Source organism: Notamacropus eugenii, chromosome 3 (genome assembly GCF_028372415.1).
Source record: "Notamacropus eugenii isolate mMacEug1 chromosome 3, mMacEug1.pri_v2, whole genome shotgun sequence".
Classification (NCBI taxonomy): Eukaryota; Metazoa; Chordata; class Mammalia; order Diprotodontia; family Macropodidae; genus Notamacropus; species Notamacropus eugenii.
Window position 1 is genome coordinate 168,971,550 of NC_092874.1, and position 23,353 is coordinate 168,994,902.

Genomic DNA, 23,353 nt, shown 5'->3' on the forward strand with positions numbered 1-23,353 from the left:
CCAGTAGTTTTGGTACCTCATTCTAAATGCTGAACGTTTGAACAGGTCTAACTCCGGCACAAGGCACAATAGAAGAGGGTTGCGCCGCCCTCCCTGTTCTCCAATAAGCCCTTTGGCCGGGCTATCTTCACACCTCCAGCTCTTTTAAAGAAAGCGTTCGGAGAGCTAACCCTGACAATCCCAAAGTCAAACTCCAGCTGCTGGTGGAACTCTCACTCCACTCATCCTAGAGCCTCTCCCGGGGGCCTCCTGATGTGGCCCAATATCTGGTCCGCCGCTTTGCTCCCCCAGCCGGTTCGCTTCCCCGCCATTTCCCTGCAGCCAGCTTGCGCCCTCTAGTCCCCCCGGGGTCGGGGAAATGTAGGCACCGAGGCTATGGCCGCAGCGGGGCTGCTTTTTCCCCACCCCTCCGTCTCAGCCCACGCCCCCAGACAAGTCTCCGAGAGGAGGAGGCGGGGTAGCCAGGTCCTGGCGACCCTTTTAAAGCGATAGGACAGGGGATGGACTGCGTTGAGGCGGAGCGACTCCTGCCGAGAGGAGCGGGGCCAGCTCAGAGGACTGAAGGAGAAAGCCGGAGACGAGCGGGAGTCGTAGGCAGAACCCGTCCGGCTGTGGGCTCAGCCGCACTGGGACTGGCCGAAGTGGGGTAGCGCGAACCCCTCCTTTCTCCGGTCTGGGCTAGCCGCACGCTCCCTCTGCCCTCGCCTCCCCGGTCCCCATCATGCGCACAGGCTAGCATGCCCACTGTCAGATAAACCTGCGCTTGAAGAGAGCGGCGAGCGGAGAGCGGGACTTGGGGAAACTTTAGGGAGCGGGGAGCGCGCGCTGTAGGCGCTCCCACCGCCACCATGCTGCCCGCCCTGCTCCTCGCCCTGGTCTGTCTGGGCGAGCAGCTCAGCCCGAGCCTGGGCTGCCAGCTGCCGTCCGACTGGAGACCCCTGAGCGAGAGCTGCCGGGCGGAGCTGGCCGAGATCATCGTGTACGCCAAGGTGCTGGCGCTGCACCAGGAGATGTACAGCCTGTACAACTACCTGCCGTGGCAGTACGAAGCCGCCTCCGAGGGAGGCCTCTTCTATTCCGCCGAGATCGAGATGCTATGCGACCAGGCGTGGGGGAGCATGCTGGAGGTGCCCGCGGGCTCCAGGCTCAACCTCACTGGCCTGGGCTATTTCTCCTGCCACTCCCACACCGTGGTGCAAGATTACTCCTACTTCTTCTTCCTCAGGTGAGCGGAGCGCGCCCCACGCAGCCGGCAGGACTCTGCCCCATTGATTGCTTGTCTGCCTGTCAGGATGCGTGTGCTGTACACACCGATCCTCATTAACGGGACCTTACACTACTCTTTTTCACTTTTAGACAGACCCACGTGGAACCTCCGTGGACAACGCCAAGGGTGCGGGGACTCTCTCTCTGTCTCTCTCTGTCTCGCTGTCTCTCTCCCTGTCTGTCTCTGTCTCCCTGTCTGTCTCTCTGTCTCTGTCTCTGTCTCTGTCTCTGTCTCTCTCTGTCTCTCTGTCTCTGTCTCTGTCTCTCTCTCTCTCTGTCTCTCTCTCTCTCTCTCTCTCTCTCTCTCTCTCTCTCTCTCTCTCTCTCTCTCTCTCTCTCTCTCTCTCATTCTCACTGTCACCCAGATCTTTGCCAGTGAGCCAAAGCAATAATGGAAGGTGTGAAATTATATCTAGAATTCTTCTCTTCCGAAGAGTTGGAAGGATTTACCAATTGACTTATTTCTTACCAGCTTTTTAACTAGGTGTCCTTGGCCAAGTCACTTAATTTCCGTTGGCCTCAATTTCCTCATCTGTAAAATGAAGAAATTGAACTAGACAATCTCTGAGGTCCTCTCTGGGCAAGTCTAACAACCAGCTCTTCAGGAAAAAAAGCGTTCAGGAAACACTTAAAAGTTTAATCTTCCTTATTAACATTTTCTCCATCACGTTCTTAAGCTCAGACAATCAACAAAATAGTAAAATCATGCCCTGATTTGGAGCATTTACTGATTTTTGTGGTGTCAATACTCATTGAAAATATAACAATGGAAGATTCAGTTGACTCAAGTACACCCCAGCCTCCAGGTCTAGAACTATAACCACGTTGGTAATAACTAACATTTATTTAGCACTTTACCAGTATTGTTTCATTTGGTCCTTACCACGATCCTTTTGAAGTAGGTGCTATTAAGACCCCTATTTTACTGAAAGGACAAGGTGACTGAGTTTCAGAGAGCTTAGATCAGTTGCCCAGGGTCACACAGCTACTAAGTATCTGGAGTAGGATTAAAAACTGGGTTTTGTCGACTTTTTAATTCATTTGCCCATTGATAACCTGCAGTAAAAGAGCTTTGGGAGAAGTCTTCCGGGTGCACTCTAAACTGAAATGGTTTTATGGATTCTCTTACAGCTAGGCTCTTACCAGAGTTCATTACTCTACACAGGGCTGAGGGATTCTGTACCCTAGAAGAGAGTGGGTCAGCCTTGGCGCCAGGAAAATTTGGATGCCAGTTCTGCCTTTGATGTAGTACTTGTTGGACCATGGGCTAGTCACTTTAACCTTTTGATGACCTAGATAAGCAAGAAACTACCCTTCATATTAAACATGTATTGTCCCCCACTATCATACTATTGCTACGTACATATGTGTATGTGTTGTCCATCTCCCTCATGCCCCCTTAGAATATAAGCCTTCAAGGACAGGGACTATTCTGTATTGAATTTGTATGCTTAGCACCTAGCACTGAGCCTGATGATAAATTCATATTAAGTTGCATGAAGTTTCCTACCTGTCCTACTGGAGGAAATTTTCACTTTCATGGTCCCCGAGTCTAGAGAAAAAAAAAATTGGCAAGCTCCACATAGTTATTTGCAAGTCGTCTCTTCCATTAGATTTGTGAGCTCCTCAAAAGCAGGGATTGACTTTTATCTTTTTTTGTACCTCCGGTACTTAGCTCCCTGCCTGGTACTTAGTAGGTGCTTAATAAATGTTCATTGACTCACTTTTCAACAAATAATCAAGAGCCTACTCTGTTCAAGGTACTAGGATTCTATAAAAAGTCACCCTTGATTCCAGGCTTCTGAAATCTTATAAAGTTCTATAAAAATTATTCATCAGTCTAGAAGAATAAAGCACATGTTCACAACCATTTTGCCTCATACTTCTCCCAGAGTCAAGGACTTAGGAGGCAGGCTAGCAATAGCGATTCTCTGGTTTTATGTGATTTAAATTGGGAACAGGGATTTGGTAAAATAATACATTATTTCACTTGATCCTCACTACAATCCTATGAAATAGATGCTTTTATTATCTGCATTTTACAGATAAGGAAACTGAGGCTTGGAGGTTAAGTGATTTGTCCCTAGTGCACTAGTAGGTGTAAACTTGTGTGGAACTCAAGTCCTGATTCCAAATCCAGTGAGACAGTTTGAGAAAAGAATCTGTTTGAGAATCCCAAAATACTTTTGAAGATAACTTATGGATTAAAGTTGTGAACCAATAAAACCAATCTCAAGGCTGTTAGTGATAATTACAATACTGACATAGCAATGTAGTAAGCAATACAAAATATTTGGTACAGACTACAACCGGTATCTGTAGATGACTTATTAGCTCCCCAGACTTCAGTATCATTCTGAGAATGGAGACACTAAGTGCCCCCACATTGAGCTTGCTGCAACACATGTTTTCCACATCTAAGCCAGAATTTCTAAGTTTAGAATACAGCATGTCATGGTTCTGGCTTGAATTGTTTCTCTAGACTAAGTAAAATTTCTCAGGAGTGCCAACAAACATTGAGAGAGCACATTTCTCATTATAGAGACACTTTAATTGTCTATGATTTTTCATTAAGAGAAAAAAATACAACAGGGACCAGTTAGAACAAAGAAAAATGAAACCCCCATTTTCAAAGTGGGGGGAGTTATAGACCTGTCAGGAAATATCATTTGTTTCCATCTTATTGTGAAATACAGTTTTGTTCAATATTTCTGTGGTAGTCAGCCAACTCTTTCATCTTCTTGCTCTTAAATATTTACAAAAAGTTAGTGCAGAAATACAGTAAGTTAAATGCTAGACTGACAGATTCTCATTTCACAGAGCTCCCTTGCCCTGATGTATGTTAACAGCTTCACACAGATTATTCTCCCTTCGGTTATTCTGAGACCTGTTGAGATTATAACAGGCTCTGGTCAGTTTCACAGATGTGAAAAGTGAATATGTTGATTGGCCAATGAACACTGCCCCATCACTTTGGTCTAGAGAGTGGGTCTTCCTTCTTTTGTAATGTTACTTTTGATTCTTAATAGACTATTATCTCTACTGCAAACTTCTTATCTTATGCTCCACAGAACCACAACAGTCAAACTGCAGGAATTAAAGTCTCTTGGGAGACTTCTAAGCTTAAAAATATTTACTTTTTGCCTCCTTTATCAGTATGCTTCTTTTGGAACCCTCAAAGATAGAAGGCCTCTATGGCTTCTGTAAAAATGTGGGATCCAGTGAAAGTTCAGTTCAGATCTCCGGTTTTGCTTTGCTTTTGCTTCAGGATGGATGAAAACTACAATCTCTTGCCTCATGGAGTCAATTTCCAGGATGCCATCTTTCCAGACACTCAAGAGAACAGAAGAATGTTTTCCAGTCTCTTCCAGTTTTCCAACTGTACTCATGGACAGCAGCCTGTGACTTTCTCCAGTGACTGGGAGATCCAAGAGGACAACAGGGTAAGAATTTGTCCAGCTCCATAGAACATCAAAACAACAGATAGAGTCTTTAATGGCTTCTCCTAAGCACAAATTTAAAGGACGTGATGGTCAGCCAAAGGAGAGCTTGTAACACTCTCTCCTCCTGTCCTTCTAGGAAATTATTTTCAAAGGCGTCATTTTTTGGCTTGTGGTTTTGGAGACCTCTGGAGTCTTCCCACAGAGTTTGGTTAAGAAAAAAGTCACTGGAATTGAAATATCTGGTATAGACTATGGATTATGATAGGTTTACTTGAAGATAGGAAGAGAAGGGAGAAGTTCTTGGCAGGAGTGAAATAATAGAACTAGGATTATTAGAGCTAGAACATTTCTAAACACTGTATGACAAAAAAAATCTAGCAGGAAGAGGTGAGGGGATGATAAAAAAAAAGCCCCCTCATCATTCATGTAGATAGCCAAAGCAGCAATAAAGTTTGAGATAACTGCTATTCATAAGCAATGACTTTCAAGTAATTGTCCTAATTCACATTTCTTATTACCTCACTCAATAACTCAGAAATCCTCTCAGTGCTTATTGAATAAAATATAAGTTTTTGGCATCTTAATCTGGCTCCACCTTACCTGTGCAGCTTTATTTTTTATTATTTTCATTATCTTCTCTTATGTTTGACATTGAAAATCCTGCCTAACCTAGCCCCTTCCTACCTTCCCAGTCTCCTTAGACCTGACTCCCTGACACACACTCTTTAATCAGTGATGCTGGTCTCTTGGATGTTACGTGAACAAGACATTCCTCTCAGCTCTGGGCATTTTCTCTGGTTGTCCCCAATACTTGCAGTACTCTCTCCCCTCAGCTCTGCCTCTTGACTTCCTTTAAGTCTCAATTGAAATTCCATCTTTCTTTTTTTACAGAAATCTTTTCCAACCTCATTTAATTCTAGTGCCTTCTTCTTATTAATTATTTCCTATTTACCCTTTATATAGCTTGTTTGTATGCATTTGTTTGCGTGTTGTCTTTCCCATTAGTCCTTTGAAAGTAGAGACTATCTTATATAACCTCAACACTTAAAGTGCCTGGCACATAGTAAGCCCTTAATAAACGTGTATTGATTGATTGGACAAATTGGGCGACTCAGTGTTACCTAATCTCTTCCTGTCTTTCCTCTTTTGGGGTGGCATTTGTACATGCTGGAATCCTGTGCTTATAACAGACTTTCTCCAATCAACAAACATTTATTAAGTGCTTACTATATGCCATTTATACTATATGTGTGATATACATGTATACATACATATGTGTGTATATGGGGGGAGGGGGAAGATCTACCTTCAAAGTACTTGCATTCTAATGAGGGAGACAATACATCAATCAGTCCAAAGAGTAGATGAAAGGGAGCCACAGAGAGGAAGGCACTAGCAGCTAAGGCAACTGGAAAAGCCTCCTGCAAAGTTGCCTGTTTGTGCTGAGTCTTAAAGGAAGCTAGCCACGGCTTCAAAGAGTTGAAGGGTAGGAGGGAGAACATTCCAAGCAAGGAGTGCAGACATCCAAAGACACAGAGATGGGAGAGGAAGTGTCATGTGTGAGGAAAAGCAAGGAGACCACTATGGTTGGACCACAGAGAATGTAGAAGACTGGGAAGATAGGAAGGGGCTGGCTTGTGGCCAGAGCTTTAAATGCCAAACAGAGCAGTTTATATTTGATCTTACTGGTAACAGGATCATATCCTTTCTCTTCCTTCAATGACCAGATGGATTTTATTTCCTTTATGAAGTCCTCTTTAATTCCCTCTTGCCTCAAATCTGTCAGGCCACTGATAGACATATTTTAATTTATGGTAGCTACTTGTGTAAATGCCTCTTGTCACCTACTAGTTTGTAAGCTTTTTGAAGCCTTGGGACTGCTTTTTTTATCTTTAAATCCCTTGCCCAGTGTAGGGATTTATAAAATATTTGTCGAACTGAATTGAATCAGTAGCAAATGTAATACATTTCAAGACCAGGCCAAAAAAAAATGGCAATAGAATTGGAATAAATCCCTTGCTTGTTTCACATACAACATCTTGGATTACTAACTCTGTAAGGATGCCAGATCTGTTGTACTTTCTACTTTGTATGCTGTGAGCTACGTTTGAGTTTCCATTCAACTCAGGCAGATAGTCTGTTTCTCTTCCTGGGTTTCTTTTTCCCACTGTACTATCATTTCAGAAGTCTAGCTTAACCCGGAACTCCAAAGTCAAACTGGGAGATTTAGGAGTTCAATCTGCCAGGAAAGTTTCTGCAGAGAGCTTTTGCAAAATGAACACATTGCAATACCCAACCCTAAACATCATCTTAAACCAAGGAGAACTTGTACTGATCAAACTGTAGCCTGGGCTAATCATGGAGATAAATAGGATCGTTGCAATTCTGACTTTGGAGAAAATTCAACCAGTAAAGCACTGTGCTAGGTATTGGGTAAGAGGTAAAGATTGTTCTTATGGAACGTACAGTCTTATAGAGGAATGAAACATACATAGAACATGATAATGCATACCTATGGCAAAGTACATCAGAAAAGCAGAGTTGGAAGTGTTATGTAGGGTTTTAGGGAGGAAATTATTATCTAGAGAGATATTCTACACTGGGCCAAACTCAGACTAGTCCCTGGTAGTTTTGGTTTGAGATTGGACCAAAATGAGACAAAGTGTTTGTAGGTCATTCAACAATTATTTAAAGGAGATTTGCTTAGCCATGGCAAGAGGATCCTCATGGCATAGAGGAAACTTTGAATAGATTCAACTGAGCAAAGCTCTCATTGACTAAAATTTACCAGCCAAGAATCTGGAAGGCTACTGGCACTCCTTATGGCTGCTTTGTACATCCAGAAGTGATGTCAAGAGTCTAAGCTCTTTATTTTCCCTGAGCAAAATGAGTCTCAAGAAACATCTCAATGCTTGTCAAGGAAAATATAGCTTAACCTGAATAGGGAGAGAAGTTGGAATATTGCTCCATCACAAGAGAAGATCAGCAAAGGTTTCATGTAGGAGGTGTCATTTGAATTAGACTTTAAAGAATTTATATAAGGTTATGCCAGCAGAGCATAAATTCTTGCAGGTCCAATCACATCACTCCCATATTTGATAAGTTTCATTGGCTCCCTACCACCTCCAGGATCAAATACAAAATCCTCTGTCATTCAAAGACCTTCATAACCCTCTCCCTTCCTGTCTTCTTAACACCTTCCACACGCTGTTTGATCCACTGGTCTCCTTGCCGTTCCATGAACAAGACACTCTGTCTCTTGACTCTGGGCATTTTTCTGGCTGTCCCTTCTCATCTCTGCCTTTTGGCTTCTCTGGCTTTTTTCAAGTCCCAGTTAAAATTCTACCTTTTATAGGGAGCCTTTTCCAAACCCTTTTACCTTTAGTACTTTCACTCCATTGATTATTTCCTATTTTCCTGAATATGACTTGATTGTACATTTTCCTTTGGTTGCTGTTTCCTTCATTAGATTGGGAGCTTCTTGAGGGCATGGATTGTCTTTGGCCTTTCTTTGTATGCTCCGCTCTTAACACTGTCTGGTACATAAGTGCTAAATAAATGCTTATTGATTGACTGAGGATCTACTGAACCTCCTGAGTACATTTCTAGAAATGTATTCTGCCAGGAAAATTTCTGCAGAAAGCTGTTGCAAAATGAACCCATTGCAATGCCCAGCCCCCCCACACCACCGATGGCTTTGCTGTTCCTGTCCACATATGAGTAGCCCCACCTGAACAACTGGAAACACAATCTCTCTTTCAAAACATACCAAGATATCAGCAGACTCTACCTGCTGATTGCGACCCAAAAGGGCAGCTAGGTGGCACACTGGATAGGGCACTGGACCTGAAGTCAGGAAAACTCAGTTCCTTGAGTTCAAATCTGATCTCAGACACTAACTAGCCATGTGACCCTGGGCAAGTCATTTCACCCTATTTGCCTCAGTTTCCTCATCTGTAAGATGAGTTGGAGAAGGAAATGGCAAACCACTTTAGTATCTCTGCCAAGAAAGCCCTCCAAAGGGGTCACAAAGAGTTGGACATGACTAAAATGACTGAACAAGAAGTAGAATCAGGGACCAGTTCTCCTCACAAGTATCTAAATTTTCATGACTGGATTTTTAAAAACCTTTGTTTTTAGCCCAGATAACACCCTTTACTGACAGTGGTACCACTAGTCATATCACCACAGAGTTGCATTGTAATTTAGTATATATAACATGGCAAATAGCTATCACCTTTTAGGATAAAGTAGGAATGAAAACATCAGCTTATCTTAACATTTGTTTCCCCTGGTCCTCTTGTCTTGTACCCTCATCAGGACTTCTACCATTTTCTATAATGTCATTATTTTCCTTTTAAGTATCGTAATTCAGAGTGAATCTCAGTGACCATCAAGTTCAACCTATATGATGGAAGAGGAAGGAAAGGAACATTTATATGGCACCTACTAGGTCAGCATAGAGAGCATGCTTAGAGTTTTACAAATGTCTTGTTTGGGCTTCACAACAACCGTGGGAGGTAGTTGTGTTATTATCATGTTATAGATGAGGACACTGAGGGAGAGAGCCAAGCATTGGTTAACACCAGCGATTTGCCACAGGTACTGTGCTAAGAGCTTTATAGATATTATCTCACTCGATCCTCACAACAACCCTGGGAATAAGTTTTGTTATCCCCCATTTTACAGTTGAGAAAACTGAGGCAAACAGTGGTAAAATGACTTGCCCAAGTGTCTGAGGCTGGATTTTGAACTTGGGTCTTTCTGATTCCAGGCCCAGCCCTCTACCTACTTTGACACTTAGCTGAGAAAGAATTTACAGTATGCCAGAGCAGTAAGTCTGTCAGTAATAAACATTTATTAAGTGCTTTCTTTGTGCCGGGCAATGTGCTAAGCATTGGAGAAACAAAGAAAGACCAGAGACAAGTGGTCTTCCAGCTTTTGTTTGAAGACTTCAAGTGAGGCCTAACCTCCCAAGTTTTTTACTTTTCTTGGAAAAGAAATAAAAGAAGGATATGCTTTACTTTCTGAGTATGAAAGTATATATTTTTTCCTCTAAATGTGTGATTTCATTGATGGATGGAACTGCCAGTGTGGAAACTCCCTTAACATCTCAGAGAACTATCTGAGAGTACTGAAAGGTTAAGTGATTTGTCTAGCATAGCTACCATATTTCAGAGTTAGGACTTAAACCTAGGTCAATCTTCTAGCTATCATGCCATCTTGTCTTTTCTGGAAATCATGCCACCTATCATCCTAGCTCAGGCATCACGGTATTGCAGTGGATAGAGAGTACAAGTTAAAATCCTGCCTCAGATACTAACTGTTTAATAGTTAACATTTTATAGCGCTTACTATGTGCTGAGAACCTCTAAGTATCTTACAATTATTACCTCATTTGGTCCTTGAAATAATCCTGGAAGGACAGGTGCTATTATTACCCCTTTTTATGGATGAGGAAACTGAGGCAAGCAGGGTTTAAGTGACTTGCCCAGGGTCACACAGCTAGTAAGTCTCTGAGGCTGGATCTGAACTCAGGTTTTCTGACTCCTGGCTCTATCCACTGTACGTCCTAGCTGATCATGATAACTAGGAACAAATCATTTAACCTCTCTCTTCTATAAAATGGGGATGATAATATTAACTACCTCCCAAGGTTTTTGTAAAGATCAAATGAAATAGCATATGTACAGCACTTTATAAACCTTAGAGTGCTATATATTTGGGGTAGATGGGTGGGATGGATTAAAGAACAGGAAAAAATGTAAGAGTAATTCTCTCTCCAGGAACAGAAGTGACAGGCTAGCTGTTACCTACCATTGTAGTCTTATGCCTATGCAATTCAACAGGCTGTTTGTGAAATCTTTTCCCCTGCTTTTTTGGAGTCTTAGAACTGCAGATGTCATCTTTTCATCATAGCCAGCTCTTTTTATTTGAACTGTATTTCTCCAAAAGGAAATTTTGTTCATGGAAAGAGAAAATATCTCTAAGATTCTCAAAAGTTTAAAATGCTCCTTTCTTTTTGCTCTGCCTCCCCACCCTCCAAACCCATTTTCCTCTTCTTTTTCCACTGTGCTCCACCAAACACACAATTCTACACCCTCCTCTGGGAGGAGATGTTCACAGAACTGTCAGAAGATCTCAACAACTCAATAAGCCATACTTCTGGAATGCAGTGGACTCATCCCCAAACGTTTGAACAGCAGCTTTTAGACTGTTTCTCCAGCTGGGACTGCAAAGCTATTCCAACCATAACTTTCAGTCAAGTAATATGCTGTGATTCCTCTACAGTCAATCAATCATCATGCATATATTAAGGGCTTGCAACACAAGGGCAGAACTCACAGAGACCTACCAGAGATCAAGAGAAGTCCTTGATGGCGGCTCTAAACAATCATCTTCCTCCCCTGAAGAGTTCTTTCTGCTTTAAAAGAGCTTGCTTGGAAAAATCAGATCCCAGGACCCAGATTCTGATCTTGTAGCCACTGGGTAGTTGATTTGATCACCAATTCACTCATTTCATCTGGGGATATTTCATTGCTTTTATTTGTATCTCGGGCATTTTGCACAGTTCTTGGCAAGAAGTAGGCACTTAATAAATTATTGATTGACCCAGTGAACATTTATTAAGCACCTGTTGTGTCAGGCATTGTGCTGTACATGGGGTTACAAAAAACATGACAGTCCCTACCCTGAATCTTTTACCTTGTGATCTTCTATATGAACCTCTTTCTATTCCCCCAGCTACTATAGACCTTTAGATCTGGGGGTTTAGTGGACCATGAGCTCAATATGAGTTAACAGTTTTACATGGCAGTCAAAAAATAGAAGCTAATTACCTTCTTAGGCAGAATGAGGAGAATTATAGTGAGTTGGGCTAAGGAAGTGGTAGTAGGTACTAAGTAGTAGTAGAACTAAGGAAGTTGGTAGGTAGCTTGGTGTGCAGTGGATAGAGTACCAGACTTAGAGTCAGGAAGACTTGTCTTAACTAAGGTCAAATGTGGCCTCAGACACTTACTAGCTGGACAAGCCACTGAAGCCTGTTTGCCTTAGTTTCCTCATCTGTAAAATGATCTGGAAAAGGAAATGGTAAACCACTCTAGTATCTTTGCCAAGAAAACCCCAAATGGGGTCACAAAGAGTCAACATGAATGAAATGACTACAGAACAAAGTCTGGTTAAAGATTGCCCTTGTAAGACCATGTCCAGTTGTTCAGTTATGGATCCTGTATTTTAGGAAGAACATTAATAAGTTGGAGAACATTTGGAGCAGAGAAGCAGAATGGTGAAAGGTCTTTAGATCATGCCATCTTTGGGTATCTGAAGGCCTGATGAAGGAAATAAACGTTTATATAGTGCCTACTATATGCCAGGTATTGTGCTAAGAACTTTTTATAAATATTATCTTATTTGATTCACTCAGCAACCCTGGGAGGTAAGTGCTATTATTATCCTCATTTTACAGCTGAGGAAGTTAAGGCAGAAAAGGTTAAGTGACTTGATCAGGGTCACACAGACACACATAAGTGTCTGAGTTCAGATTTGAATTTAAGTCCTCCTGACTCCAGTCCCATCCTCTATCCATTATGCCATTCAGCAGCCTGAGGGGAAATAGGTCTGCTCTGCTTGGCTCCAGAAGGCAGAAGTAGGAACAGTGGCTAGAAGTTAATAGGAGGCAAATTTAGGTTTGATGTAAGGAAAACATTCTTAATGGACTGCTTCAGAAGAAAATGGGTTCTCTCTTCACTGGATATCTTTGTGGGTATTCATCCTTCGTTGCCAAAGAAGACTATGCCATCAGAGAAATAATGACATGCACTTGACTTTGTTTTGAGTGAGGGAGGGCTGTACAGGTCACCAGCCTCACTTCTCCTCCACAGTCACCTGAATCCAGTGACCAGAATTTCATCAGGATGACTGGAGATGACCCAGGATGAGGCAATTGGGGTTAAGTGACTTGCCCAAGGTCACACAGCTAGTGAGTGTCAAGTGTCTGAGGTGAGATTTGAACTCAGGTCCTCCTGACTCCTGCACTGGTGCTCTATCCACTGCACCACCTAGCTGCCCCAACCGTATATCTTTAAGCAAAGACTGGATGACCATTTGTTGGTTATGTTGTAGAAAGGATTCCTGTTTAGGTATATATTATATCAGATTGTTTTAGATCAAATGACCTCACATCACTACTTCTTTGAGACTCTGTTTTGCCTTTTCTCTGAGTGGTTCAGAAAACACTGATTAAGCTTTGACCACTGTAGATTCTGAGGTCTATACAGAAATTGAAAAAAGATATGATTCCTGCCCTTCATATTGCCTCTTCCAGTCAGTCAGTAAAATAAACATTTATCAAGCTCCTACTACGTTCTCTTGAATGACTGAGAATTGTTAACATTTCTATAGTACATTGAGATGTACAGAGTAATACATATGTATGATCTCATTAGATTCTCATATAGGAGTCATTTTGGAACAGTGGTCAGAATAGTGGCTCTGGAGTCAGAGAATCTAGGTTCAAATCCCACTTTCACCATTTGGTGTCTTAGTCCCATAACATCCCTGGGCCTCAGTGGATAGAGCTATAGCTAGCTGGCATAGTGTATAGAAGACTGGGCTTGGGAGTCAGGAAGCCCTGAGTTCAAATCCAGGGTCAGACCCTTACTGTGTGACCCTGTGCAAGTAACTTAACTTCTGTTTGCCTCAGTTTCCTAAACTGTGAAATAAGGATAATAATAACACCAACCCTCCAAGGTTGTTGTGAAGATTAAATGAGATAATACTTGTGAAGTGTTTCTGGCACATAGTAAATACTTAATAAATACTTGTTGCCTCACTCCCCTCCCTCAGTGTCCTCATCTGTAACATGAAGATATCTATGAAATGACCTCTAAAATTCTTTCCAGCTCTAGACTTATGACCCTAATATGGTATGATGGCAAAGGCACTGATTTTGGAGGAAGAGCATCTGTATTCACATCCCACCAATGGGTAACCTTGGGTAGGTCCCGTCAACTCTTCTAGCTTTTGGTTCCTCATCTTAAAATGAAGGAGTTGAGCTGGATGATTTATAAGGCTCCTGTCATCTCTAAATCCCATAATTCTATAAGACTAATAAATATAAATTAGTTATGAATAATTTTGTGGTAGGTATTATAAGCATTCATGTTTTTATACAAATAATTTGTCTCCCTTTTATGTATAAAGTATATATGTATATAACATAGCATATGATAATATACTTAATATATCAGTATATTTTACAGATGACTATACTTTAATTTCCATTTTGTAAGGTCTTTTCTTGTTGTCTCATGCTCGGGCTTTTCCCATCTTTAAAAAGACTTTCACTTGATCTTGTCATTCTCCCAAGCTCTTATTTTGTTGTTGTTGCTTTCTAAAACTTATTTATTTATTTTAAGTTTCCAACATTCATTTCCACAACATTTTGAGTTCCTATTTTTCACCCCATCACTCCCCTCCCCCCACCCCAAAATGCCAAGCATTCTGATTACCCCTTCCACCAATCTGCCTTCTCTTCTAGCACCCCTCCCTTTCCTTATCCCCATCTTCTCTTTTGTCCTGTAGGGCAAGGTAAATTTCTATACCCCATTACCTGTATTTCTTATTTCCCAGTTGTATGCAAAAACAGTTCTCAACATTTGTTCCTAAAATTTGAGTTCTAACTTCTCTTCTTCCCTCCCTCCCCACCCATACCCACTGAGAAGGCAAGAAATTCAATATAGGTTATATATGTGTAGTTTTGCAAATGACTTCCATAATAGTCATGTTGTATAAAACTATATTTCCCTCCATCCTATTCTGCCCCCCAATTTCTTCTGTTCTCTCTTTTGACCTTGTCCCTCCCCAAGAATGTCTCCTTTAGCAAGCTGTTGACTTGATTTTCATGATTTTCTTGCATCTTGCTCATTTCTTTTCCCAATTTTTCCTCCACCTCTCTTACTTGATTTTCAAAATCCTTTTTGAGCTCTTCCATGGCCTGAGACCATTTCATATTTATTTTGCATGTTTGGGATGCAGAAACCTTGACTTTTATGTCTTTCCCTGATGGTTAGCATTGTTCTTTCTCATTGGAAAGGATGGGAGAAAATACCTGTTCACCAAGAAAGTAACTTTCTATAGTCAGTTTGTTTTTCCCTTTTTTGGGCATTTTCCCAACCAGTTACTTGACTTTTGAGTCCTTTGTCAAGAGTAGGGTATACTTTGGGGACCTGTAAGATCTCAGTTTCTCCAAGGTGGCACAATCAAGCCTGCATACTGATCTGGGAGCAATCAGAAACTTTTCTGCACAGAATCTGTGAGTAGTAGAGTTCCCTCTCCACAACTGCCTTCTGTTCTGCCATGCCAGCACTCAGGGCTGAGATTCAGATGAGCTGCTCAATTCCCCCAGGGGCTTTAGGAGGAGAGTTCCCAGGGCCAGGTCACCACTCAGTGTGAGATTAAGATCAGATGCTCAATTCCCTCAGGGGCTTTAAGCTGAGGGCTCCAGTAGTGGATACTGGCTGCTGTCCCAAGCTTTTATTTCGTATTCTTCTCCCTTTCTATCTTTGCTGATTCCATTTCTTCACTTCCTCCTTACTTCTCTGTCACTTCCTGTATAGCTTCTGACCCCACCACTTGAATGAAACTGCCTTCTTTTTGTGTACAAGCCATCTCGTAAATGGCTAAATCTGATGACCTTTCCACAGCTTTCATCCCACTGGATCTATTTGCAGACTTTAGCTATACTTGATCACCTCTCTACTGGACAGATTTTTTTTTTCCTTCAATTTTCATAAAACTGCTCTCTCCCCCTTTCTCCCCCCATCTGTTTCTCTCAGTTTTTCTCCTATGCATTCATTTTCATTCTCCTTTGCTTGGATCATCATCCCTTTCCTCTGCACTAAGACTCTGATATCACCCAACACTCAGTCCTGAGCCTTCTTCCCTTTTTCTTTCCTTACTCTTTTTGGTGATCTTATGTGTTCATATCTATGTAGATGGCATATTATATACATATATACATACATATATTACACATACATACACTTATAAACACATACATCTCTATCTATCTATCTAGTCTTAGATATCACGTCTAGCTTTCTTCAAAGCTTAGGTTAGGTACAACCTCCTATTCATTTAATTAAAGATCTGGAAGAGACTTTCTTATATCCGTTCTACTGTAATTTACTTTTCTCATCTTAAAAATAAGCTAAATTAAAAACATAGTACATAGAAGATAGTCCAGATATTTCTGGACCTATTGAGGTGACTCTACTTGAGTAATTCATTACAATATTTCATAGCAACTTCCACTGTTAGGCAATATATATTTTAATATTTCATCTAAATTTTTACAGATGCAATTTAAATGATCTTATTTTGTTCTGTTTGTAGAGTTCATGGTAAATATAAAACTGGTCAGCAACTTCTAGGCAATAGCTCCATACTTTAGAAGACATTCCATAGTCCTATTTTCTGTGTAGTAATAGTAACAATAATCATAATAATAGCTAGCACTTCTATAGCACTTAGGAATTACAAATTGCTTTATGTATATTATCTCACTTGGTCTTCTAGATTTTTAATACAGCTGGAGTATCATTGCAACAAAAATATCTATGCAATACAAAGGTTTCCAACTCTCTTCTGATGGTCTGCTTATCTCAAGTAATACTCATTACAATCGAATTCTAGGCAGCCAAAGGATTTTTAGACAGTTCTTTTGGATTTATTATAGTAGCATCTAACATGAAATTCCAGACAAGATTTTAAAAGCAGTTTCCCAGTTAGTGATGTGTGAACCCAGAAATACACTAAGAAATGGTATTAACATCCAAATACAGAAGATTGGCACTTTTCGATGAAGAACAAAGAAATAGAACAGTAAACATCTGTTGAGTGAATGAATGGATGAACAAATGAAGTAAAATCAAGAGAACAAGAGAGGATGAAACTAGCATATCATGTGTGTTTAGCAAATATGAATTGATGAGGTCACTAACATACAGTGCCATCTGAGGATTTTCCTTTTTAAGATTCCTGACTACCATGTTTTAATAAGATAAATTCCTTCAGGTTGGGGGTAGCTAATTGTCACAGTGGATAGAGTACCAGACCTAGAATCAAGAAGACCTGAGTTCAAATCTGACTTCAGACATTTACTAGTTGTGTGACCCTGGGCAAATCACTTAACCCTTTTTGCCCCAGTTTCCTCATCTGTAAAATGAATTAGAGAAGGAAATAGCAAACCACTTCAGTATCTTTGCCAAGAAAAACCCAAATGGGATCATGAGGACTCAGACATGACTCAAATGACTGAATAACAACAACCTTCAGGTTAGCTTACTATATGTGTATTCATTATCTAATACAGTTGAAAAAAGGCAGAGAATTGTTCAGTTCTCACAGATGGGCTGTCCCTTGCTCCTTGAGGGAAGCAGCCCACCAAACCAGAGCTACCTTGCTCAGGGGAGCATTCCAATACTGTTTAGTTACCTTGGAAGTTGGGGCTACAGAAAAAGACAAGAGATAGAAAGCACAGAAATTGTCATGGCATTCACACCGTGTATTAGAAAAAAATCAGTGGCTGACAATGAGCAATGATGCCAGCTTCTGTCTCCAGTGTTTTTGTTGGTTGCTTCTACTAATGCCTTCTTTGCATTTCATTGTCCTCCTCTGGACAAAGAGCCTGTTCATGCTGACCCTCCCTTCCAGGAGACTTGTGATGAGGAATGAGAAGACAGTAAGTGTTTGGCCACAAGGCATGGCATTAAATATAAAAAGTCTTATCCTTTTTTTGTTCTGGAGCCAGAAAAATGGCCATCATCTGAGCTATTCTAGTTGATATCTCCAGCTCATGCAATCTTCTCTTAGGAAAGGGAAAAATACTTTCCTTTATTCCTCCTGTTATCCTTCCCTTGTCTCTGACTATGTGCACAGTGTTTTGGGGAATAGATGAGTGATTTCACTTGCCTTCTATCAATGCATATAGTGCAGTTTTTGAAAAAATATGTGTAAGCTTCTTGTAACTGATAAAACTTACAAGCCAGGGAAAGAAATCATCCTACTTTCTCCATTCCTTTTATACTCAGTAGACCCTTAGAGAGTGCTGTCAAATTCAAGGAACCTGGCATGTACATTTCTTCCTGTCTTTTTCTTAAGTCAGCTATATGATCTGGCATGATCACACCTGCCCCCATGGCCCTGGCCAAACCTCTAAATTCCTAGCCTTCTGACAGTGCAATCAAATTCAACTCATTCACTTTAAGTGGGTTGTCACTTTTATTTGTTTAGACAATGAAACTTCATACCTATTTATATTAACATACAGTCTTGTGATCTCATGTTTTGAATTTTTAAAATTCAAATTTAAAATTCAATTCAAATTTAAAATGTGAATTTTTAAAATAACGTTCATGGTAATATTACCAAGTAACTAATAGATAGAAAGCTAGCCAGGTTTCCACAGTTATGCTAATATTTGCTTACAGTTTTGTAATAAAGAGAGAATACCAAGGTTATGTGCAAATTGAAGTGGGCAAAAGAAGAAAAAAACGTAAAGCAGTTTTGTATGGGGCCAGATGGTATTCTAGTAGGTGCTTTCTAAGCCTTTGTTTGTCTGATCTTGGGAAGGGAGCTCCTGAGGGTTGGCTTTTCCAGGAAGAACCTGGAGGTTCTCTTTCTCTTTGGCTTGGGAAAATCAAAAAGTTTTGTGGTTTGGTTTCCCTGCTTTCAAAACAGAGCAGCAGGGCTTATTGGTTGCTTGCCACATTGAGATATATTTAGAGTAAATTTTGAGTATGGCTTGGGACCAATTCTAGGCAAAATTGAAATAAAAAGCACTTTATTTGATCCATGCAAAACCCCTCTGAAGTAAGTCATTCCATATTATTACCACTTTACAAACTAAGCCCAGGAGTACTCTAACTCATTTGTCTGAAGTCACATGTAGATCCCAAGATTAGAACTTGGGTCTTTGGACTTCCAGTCTACTTGATTATACTTGAATATTTTAATGGATCTATATTCTTCTTGATGTGCATATTCCCTTTACTCGTACAGATTGCCATCCATCCATGAATTATAATCCTGTATAATCATTGTTTATATGTGCTCTCATAAATTATATGTGAAGGTTCTGCTTGATGTGAATACCAGTGTAATATTTGGATTGACCATTTGTTATCTTTCCCTCTTGATAAATGAACAGCGTAAATCTTCATTAGATCACAAGATCTTTGAGTCAAGGACGATTTTTCTTTTTGTATTTCTACTATTTAACACAGTGCCTGGCATGTAATAGGCACTTAATAAATATTTATAAACTGATTTTTTTTTTGTTCATATGGCTTTGATAATGTCATTTATATCACATCTCATTGTGGTAAAGTCACATCCAACTCTTTGTGATCCCATTTGGGGTTTTCTTGGCAAAAAGACTGTAGTGATTTGCCATTTCCTTCTCCAGCTCATTTTGGATAAGGAAAAATAAGGCAAACAGCGTTAAGTGATTTGCACAGGATCACATAGCAAGTAGGTCTGAGGCTGGATTCGAACACTGGAAGAGTAGTCTTTCTGACTCCTGGCCCACCCCAGCACTCTATCCACTGCACCACCTAGCTGCTAAAAACAACAGATATACATATACATATACACATACATACATATATATATACACATATACACATGTATGTGTGTATATATGCATATCTATATGTACATGCATATGTGCACATGCACACACAGAAATATACATATATGTGTGCATGTATATATATACACATATATATATACACACACATGCATATATATATAAAATACCCATCACACATCTTTCTATATCCACTTGCGTAATCTGGAATTTATATTTTTTTCTTAATATTGAGTTCATGATCTGTTGCCTGAGGGGAAGTTTATGAACCCTACAAATTGGAAGAAAAAAGGATTTCTAGCAAGCTGGGCAATGACACATTTACTAGATATACTTTCTAAGCTTGAGCCCACTTTCCCCTGGATTCCATATGAAGAGGTGGGAGAGTGTCATAGACTCTTGAGAGAAATGTCCTCTATGCCACTTAAGTAAATACTTTTAACTAAAAGTTAATTTAGGTTTGGCTGACTTATTTGATATCAATTCGTAATCATTGGGGGAGGGGTGGAGCACATCAGTGAAGACCTCTGATGTCTAGCATTAGAATGACACCTTCCTGGCCCTCACGGTGAACCCTAAAGCCCTGAAAGGAAGTAGCTGGGGACCCAGCTGGCCAGGGTGAATGGGGTTTGGGAGACTAACTTTAGAGCTTATGTACTTTTATTTCCATAGTGTCCACAGCACAGATTATTTCTATCTTTCATAGCCTTTGGCCATTTTTGGCCATTTCCCTTGAGATTTTTTACTTTTTTCTTCTTCCAAATAAAACTTTATTTGGAAGTTTTTTATTTATTTATGTAAAGTAACTCCTGGGCAATTTGGTTTAATCATTAAATTGGTAGATTAAATTATGTAGTATGTGTTTTTTGTTATGTTTATGTGGTCCATTCCTGAACAATAAGTCTCCAATGTTTGAGTGTTGCTTTTGCTTCTGTAAGGGGTATTTTATGTTTATATTTACAAGTCCTAAGTATGCTCTGGTAGGTTAATTCTTGGTCATTTTATAGATTTTATAGTTATCTTTCTTCCTACTGGGTACTATTAATAGAAAGGAGAAGGATTGTTTTCGCAGTTTTGTTTTGTATCCTAATACTTGACAGAACTTTTAAATTAAATATATTTTTTCATTGAATATCTGGGATTCTCTTAAATAAACTATCATCAGTTCAATTAATCAGTTAACAAGGATTTATTATTTCCTATGTGCCAGGCACTGTTCTAAGCCCTGGGGATACAAAGAAAGGGAAAAGCACAGTTCCTGCATTCAAGGGTCTCACATTCAAATGGAAACATATTTAAATGGTAATCTGATCTTAGTAAAATGGACATACCTTTTGGTAATTCATATCAAAATCCTCCCGTAATTCCACCCGACATTTTGGAGTCCTTTTTTGACTTCAGACATTGCAAAGATACTAGCAGAAAGCACAGGTTACGTAATCATCCTTTCTTGCTTTAACTAGGCCATATTTTCTTTTGATGACATTTTTACTCTGTTTTTTCTTCAGAGTTCCTTATTTGTTTTATATTGCTGTCTCACACCCAAAATGTATGTCTCTTCCTCATGCTGGCATGGAGTGACCCTGGATTCTTAAAAGCTGAGCCCTGGCAGGTTCTGCCATGCTGTCTGGTCCTGGGTTTCCTCATTTGGCAGTTAGAAAAACTAGTGCAATTTTAATAGATAGATTGTCTATGATAAGGATTGATAATACCTTCCCTCTTTACCTTCCCCTTTACCTTTACCATACTTCTAGAATGCTGTGATCAGTTTTAGGTACTATATTTTACTGGTAAAATGGAGAACAACCAGAGGAGGGTGACTGAGATAGTGAGGGGACTGGAATCAACCACTTGCCAGGATTAGCTGAAGGAACTGGGGATATTTAATCAGAAAAAAAAAAAAGAGTAGACTTAGGGAAAAAAATAATAACTTTCTTCTAGAGTATGAATGACTATTTTTATGGAAAAGAGAATCTTGTCCTCCTTAGCCCTAGTGGGCAAAACCAGGATCTAAAGTGGCATAGCAGTGGATTTAGGCTTGATGTTTGTTAGGAAAAAAGAGAAAATATAAAGGAAATTTTCCAACAGCATTAGCTATCTAAGAGTGAAAGGGTTATTTTGGGAGGCAATAGTCTTCTCCTACACTGGAGATCTCTCTAATGAAACCTGGTATTTGGATATTCTGTAAGTATTACTGTTGAGGAATGACTTGGGCCTGATATAATACAAAAAAATTTATTAAGCACCTACTATGTACCCAGTAGTGTGATAAGTGCTGGGGATACAAATAAAAGTTAAAAAAGAAAGACAGTCCCTAAACTCCAGAGTTTACAATCTGATGAGGGAAGACAGCACGCAAAAGGAATATGGAAAAAGGAGGAGGAAGGTTACCAGAGCAGGGGCATGAGGATGATGATGGAGTGAAAACCGAGCAGGGAAATTGGTGGGAAATGGAGAATTGGTTGGGCTTCTCAGTCTTCTTTAAATGGGTTGTTGGGAGGAGTTTTTGGTTCTGCCATGCAGCCCTCCAGTCAGAGGGTTAGAGGCAACTGAGGGTCCTGATGATATGTGAGTACCCAAAGTGATGAAAGCTCCATAGTGATAACATCGATGGTGGCTCCTAAATCCTGAGATTATATAATTCTGCCAAATATTGGGTTACTTAGGTCTTCAAAGGTTTAAACCAGACCTCTCTCTTCTCTGTTAGCAAAGTAGGGATGTGTTGGGGATTAGTGTGATTGGGAGGGGAGACAGTAAGAAGATTGGGTGGTAATTTGAATAGTCGCCTCTGAGTCCCATGGAGGAAAAGCAATGGGTTGTACACCAATGATTTAGGTAAAGGGTGGTTTGGGGGTTTGTTGCTATTGAACCTTGGCGGTACCTCCTCTGTCTGAAGTAATTGCTTTGTTTGAATATTGTGTGGGGCCTCATGGAGGAAGGTAGTCATTTAATCCAGGGTCATACGATGTGGAAGGTTTTTTTTTCTTTTTGGTTAACTCCACATGGCTGGTAGCTGGGTTTTGGGCCTTTATAAACATGGCAAGTATATGGTGTGTGTTGTCAGTGATGATATAAAAGGGACTTGGTTAGATCCACTACATATTCCTGAGGTTCCCTCCAAACCTGAGATTCTTTGGCTCTGTGAACAAGTGGAAGCACATAGTTCAGGGGGTAGGATATACACTGAGCAAATGTATAAGTATGTGACAGAAAGATTTTTGTCACACATGACACTGAGTGAGTACATTTGTAGGAATAGCACCTCAGGGATCTGTCTGTTTGCCCCAGTTTCTTCAGCTGTAAAATGAGATGGAGAAGGAAATGGCAAAGCACTCCAGTATCTTCACCAAGAAAACCCCAAATGGTCAGATAGGAGTCAAAAATGAGTGAACAACAAAACATCTGACTTAGCAAAGGCTGATTAACTGCTTGTTGGGGATGTTATAAAGTGGATTTTTACTTAAGTGCAGATTGGATTAGGTGACCTCTGAGGTCCATCTAACTGTGAGAGTCTCTAATTCTATTTTATCTGGATTTCCATCTGTTTTAAGCAGCATGTCCTGCCTCAAGGCAAGAGGATAAAGACTGTATAAATAGGGTACTCTGCACGTGGGCTGACTGACTCAGCTTTCAAAGCTACTTCCAATCCAGTGATCCTGTGATCTTATCAGACTTTCAGAAAGCAAAACAACTGAATTAAATTCATTTGCACACCTGCCAAGCTGACAAGGAGCCAAGAACCTGTGTTTACGGACCTTTAGATCTTGTGATCATCTACATACATTTTAAGGGTGTGGATAGAAACTGGTTCAAGAATCAAATGCAGATAAATTTTCTTGTGGTTAGGGATTCTTGCCCTGGAACCACACCACTCTGTGTGGTGAAATTATTTGCTCTCCAGTCCCTTGCAGTGAAGCTCTTTGAATTCCCTTTGCCTTAGTACCACTTAGCTTTCTACATCTAAAACCCTTTGTATAGACCACTCCATGAATTT

General features: G+C 40.4%; 1 protein-coding gene across 1 annotated transcript in view; it reads left to right on the forward strand.

The window, feature by feature from the left end:
- Positions 1-211: 211 nt before the first annotated feature.
- Positions 212-23,353, forward strand: part of CCDC3 (coiled-coil domain containing 3) — a 118,539-nt gene continuing 95,397 nt past the window's right edge. Inside the window, exons 1-2 of the mRNA XM_072653307.1 lie at positions 212-1,225; positions 4,535-4,709. Of these exons, the coding sequence (XP_072509408.1) occupies positions 849-1,225; positions 4,535-4,709 (552 nt within the window). The 5' untranslated portion in view covers positions 212-848. The remainder of the gene's footprint in view (positions 1,226-4,534; positions 4,710-23,353) is intronic.